At 52.0% G+C, this 4721-nt stretch overlaps 1 protein-coding gene across 1 annotated transcript in view; it reads right to left on the bottom strand.

Moving 5' to 3' along the window:
* Nucleotides 1-3852: 3852 nt before the first annotated feature.
* CREB3L1 (cAMP responsive element binding protein 3-like 1) overlaps nt 3853-4721 on the bottom strand; it is a 19129-nt gene continuing 18260 nt past the window's right edge. The window contains exon 11 of the mRNA XM_015569527.1: nt 3853-4629. Coding sequence (XP_015425013.1) covers nt 4593-4629 — 37 coding nt within the window. The 3' untranslated portion in view covers nt 3853-4592. The remainder of the gene's footprint in view (nt 4630-4721) is intronic.

Raw genomic sequence — 4721 nt, 5'->3', positions numbered from 1 at the left:
CCCTCCCCACTCATTCTTTTTAACAGTGGAGCTTCTCCCCTCTGTCTTCACCCCGCCCCCATTTAGGACCAGCTGCTAAGGGCATTCTGTTTTAGCTGTAGCTCCGCCCTCTTCCCAAGAATCCTAGGGAAAAACGAAGGCCCCCTCCCCTGACCAGCCCGATGACCCTCTGCCTCTCCTAGCTGCAGCTTGCTCCTCAGAACACCTCCAGCCCATTGTCTCTGTGCTCAGAAAATAGTAGCTAATGCCTTTTGAGTGTTTACTGCATAACTGACCTTGTGCTAAGAGCTCTACGTGCAAGCTTTCAGTTACCTCTCACAGCAATTTGTTTTTTTTTTAATCCTTACCCGAGGACATGCTGGGGGAGAAAGAGAGAGAGGTGGAAGAGAGAGAGAGAGAGAGAGAGAGAAACATTGCTTCAAGCAACCGAGCCACTCCCTGCGGCTGGGCCTTCACAGCAATTTTATGAGGGTGGGTACCATTTTCCAGATGAGGGCACCGAGGCTCCATGAGGTTAGGTGACTGGCCAAGGCCACACAGTGAAGTGCAGCACAGACATCAGTGCTCATGCTCGTCACTGACACTCTGATGACAGAGCAACTCAGGCTTCTTTGGAGGTCAGTTCTCAGCCTGTCTCCCCCGCCTCCCCGTGACCCAAGGGGCACCTTTCACCCACATCAGATAGTTGCCCAATTTGGCCTCTGGAACTGGAACCTTGCCCTGGCCCATCCCAGCGCCAGGCATTGCCCACGGCTTCTCTGCCGGCTTCCAGAGCTCTGCTTTCCAGGTGTAACAAAGGGTTTGTTGTGGCAAACTGAGCGGAATGACTGGCACAGTGAAAGCCATCACATGTGTGACAATGCCAGTCGGAGGCCAGAACTGACAACAGGGTGCGGAGGCTGTAACTCTAACACTGGCGTGCATTAGGGATGCGCCCCCTCAGGGACAGTGACACCTGGCCCTGAGGAGGTGGAGAGTCAACAGGTGCTTGTGTGAGTGGATTAACCTTGCATCCTAACCTAGGCGGGGAAGGCTGTCTTCAAGGGACAGCATAGAGTGGTGATTGCAGATGACCACACTTTGGCCAGCTCACTAAATCCTGGGCTCTCTGGGGTAGTTGCCCTAGGAAGTCTCTATGGGGTAGTTGTTCTTGGAAGATGTGCAAGAATAAAAATCTGGCCTTGGGGAAGGGCATCTGGAGGAGAGAGGAAAGGGGGCTGGGGTGAGAACTGGAGAACTGGAGGGGAAGTTTGAGCTCTGAAGCCAAACAGACCTGTGTTCAAATCCCAACCTCGCCACTGACTTGCTGCATGACCTTGGTCCAGTCATTTCACCTCTCTGAACCCCAGTTTCTTCATCTGTAAGAATACCAGCTCTTAGGATTATTTTGATTCCTAATTGGGACAGGTAAAGTCATCAGTTCAGTGCCTGATGTATGAGAATTAGTCAATAATGGGAGGATGGGGGAATAAGATATCATTAGCCAGGTCTTATTTGTGCTCTGATGTTAGCAACGTGCCATGCACAAAAGGGCCACTCCTTAAATATTTATTAAGCGAATGAATGAATGGTGAGGGGGTCACACCAGAAGTCAGCTTCATTTTCCATTTCTCTGAGTGACAATGTCCAACTGTCCCCTCGCACCCCAATTCACCTCCCATGCTAACCCTCCCCATTGCCCCATCCTCAAACTTCACAGCCACGGGGAGGGGGCGCCCTCACTTTCCTGTCTCCCCACATTCTTCACTCAAGGAATACCATCCCTTTCTCTCCAGGCTTCTAAGATATGAGAGAGATTCATTGATTGGCTGCCTCTTGCAAGCCCTGCAATGCAACCTGGGCATGTGCCCTGACTGGGAATCGAACCTGTTACCTCTTTGGTTCATAGGTCTAGCTCAACCACTGAGCCACACTGGCTGGGCAAAGGTGAAGTTCTTTACCTGCTTCCTGGATCCCTTCTGCACAACCCCCATCCATCATTTTCCCTCTCTGTTGGCTCTTTATCTTCTGGAAAAAGCCATGGTCAACTCTCTCCCGTCTAAGAGACTAGCCCCAAACTGCTCTTGATCTCACCTACGCCCCCTCTAGTTACCACCATCTCCTCCTTCACAGCTAAGCACCCTGCAAGAGTTCACCAACACCCTCCTCTCCCATCCTCCCCATCTTCATGTCCGTTCCTGTTGTTCTCACTTTCACCCAAATCCTCTCACTTCTGCCCCGGCTCCCCATAACAGGGCTCCAACCAAGGTTACTGGCAACCTTCTCGTTGTCAAAGAGAAAGGACACTCTGTCTTCTTCTCATCTTTCCCAGCCTCTCAGATGGCACTGGACACCTCTGAGCGTGGCTCCTGGAAGCTCTCCTCCATCAGTGTCTGGGGCACTCACCTCTCCAGGTTTTCCCCTTTCTCTGCCCATTCCTTCTGAGCCTTCTTGTTCACTCCTCTCCCTTCAGTGTCTCCCAATGTCCATCTTCCCCGCGCTCCTCCCCATCTCCCTCCCCCATATACAGACCCAGACTTTAACATACCACCGGGACATGGACAATTTCCGAATCTCCACCTGTGGTCGCTTTTCCCCAAGCCCTAGGCTTACCTGTTAACGCGAACATTCCACAGGCAACTCAAGTGCAAGGTGTGTTAAAATGAGTTCTCCTTCCCTCCAAACCTGCTCTTCCTCCTGCATTCTCTGCCTTGATGAATGGACTCATTATCCACCCAGGCCTTCAAGTCAGACACCTAAAGGTCACCCCAGGCTCTGCAATTGGATGTCAATGCCTGTTGGTAATTCCTTCCAATTATCCTCAGAAGCTGTCTCATCCTCACTATAACCGCTGCAGAGTCCTAAGACAGGGCAATCTGAATATCTTACTCTCTGGCTCAAAAATATTCAGTGGTTCTCCATCACCTTCAGGGTAAAGCATTCTTTCTTGAGAAAGGGCCATACTTTTCATCAGGGCCAGGACTAGGGTGAAGCAAATTCGGAGTCTGGGCTACAAGTGCTTCCTTAAATTTCACATCCTTGCGGCCCCCTTTTCTCACCCCAGCCCTGGCCCTGCTTTTCATGGCTCTATGCCTATGCACTTGACATTCTCTCCACCCCCAAACACTCTTATCTCTTCTCTACCGTACCAGCTCCTACTCATCCCTTAAGACTTAGTTCAGGGCCAATTCCCCTGACTTGCCTTCCCTGACCCACCAAATCTGAATTACAGGGCATTATTCCGTGTCCCCGTCACATCCTGTACACCCCTCATCACTCCGGCCCTGACGGCTGGTTTACTCCCCAGCCTCCATCCCAGCCTGGGGCCTTCCAGGGCAGTTTGTTGAATGACTAATGGAATTGATGAATCAATCTGAAAGGGTGTGTGCTAAAAGTTATTGTTAATAATAATAGTAATAATAACAATAATAGCGTGGGCCCAGAGCCCAGCCTTTAATGGCCTTGCTGTAAAAGCCTGCATGTTCTAGCAGTTAAAACTGATGTCCAGCTGCAGGCAGCGAGGTTCCCCATCAAGTGGTCAAGATGAGGCTGGGAGAGGAAGGGGCAGAGCGGATGAGGCCTGATGGCCAGCTCTGAGGGCCCATAACAGTAGGCACTCAATACTTGCCAGTCCCATCCCTAAAGGCTAATTTGTTTCTCTGCTTCGGTCCTCAGTACCAGGAGACAGCCGGTGCCTTGGGGTGGGGCAATTGCAACAGAACTCTTTGAGCTTCTAGTTTGAATTCTGCATCTGGCTGGAAGAGGGAACCCCACAGAGATGCCTTCCCAATGGCTCCACACCCCAGTCAGCCCCCGACAGAAGAGAAAATAAATTTACCTTCTCACTCCCGACCCCCGAGTCCTACCTTCCCCTCCCCCCAATGAAAGGCACAAAGTCAGGAATTGATGCTGCATCTTTTTTTGTTTTTAACTTTTGCCTTCTTAAAGCATGTGCTGAGCAGGTGGACGAAGCAATTGGCAATTAAAAAGGCCCAGGGGCTTGGGCAGCGGCATGGAGGGGCCAGGTGAGGGTGGGGGAGGACCCTCGTTCCCTGGCCAGGGAACAGCAAAGCCCGCACTAATTTCATAAAATACAAAACAAGGGAGGGGTGAAGGGAGGAGGGAGACTTGTAAAATACAATATCTTAGGGGACTGGCAATAATAAAAAATAAGGTTCATTATTTACAAACAATTTCTGTTCTTGGTCTCTGTACAGTGGGGGTGAGGGGAGCGTGTGTGTGTGTCGTCGTGTTGACGTGTGTGTTTGTGTGTGTATGGGGGCCAGGGGGCAGGGAGGGCAGTGGTCGTGTTGGTCATCATGAGGAAGGAGGGGGTACCCAGTGAGTGGTTTATCTGAGGACAGACGGTGGTGGAGGGAGGGTGAGATCGGAGTGGTTGGCCCAAGGGAACAGTCCAATGGGGGAGGGGGGCGCGAGGAGAGGCCCCAGCCAAGATCTGAGGCAGAGAAGGGTCGGGGAGAAGTGGAACCCTTTCTCCTGGGATGACACCCCAGGGGGCAGGGGTACAAGCCGGATCCGGGTTAGCGAGCAAGACAATCCCCTCTTCAGGGATGCCAGGGGGTACGCGTCCTGGGTCCTGGGTCTCGGATGGCCTAGGAGAGCTTGATGGTGGTGTTTGGGCCCAGATCCCTGGAGAGACAAGAAAAATCAGAGACTTTGTCCAGTGAGGACCTGCTCACCACCCTGCGACTGGATCTGGACATGGGAGGGATGGGGCCTTG

The sequence above is a fragment of the Myotis davidii genome, unplaced genomic scaffold (assembly GCF_000327345.1).
Source record: "Myotis davidii unplaced genomic scaffold, ASM32734v1 scaffold265, whole genome shotgun sequence".
In the NCBI taxonomy this organism is placed as follows: Eukaryota; Metazoa; Chordata; class Mammalia; order Chiroptera; family Vespertilionidae; genus Myotis; species Myotis davidii.
Note: the sequence above shows the minus strand (reverse complement) of the source record. Positions and strands in the feature narration are given on the sequence as shown.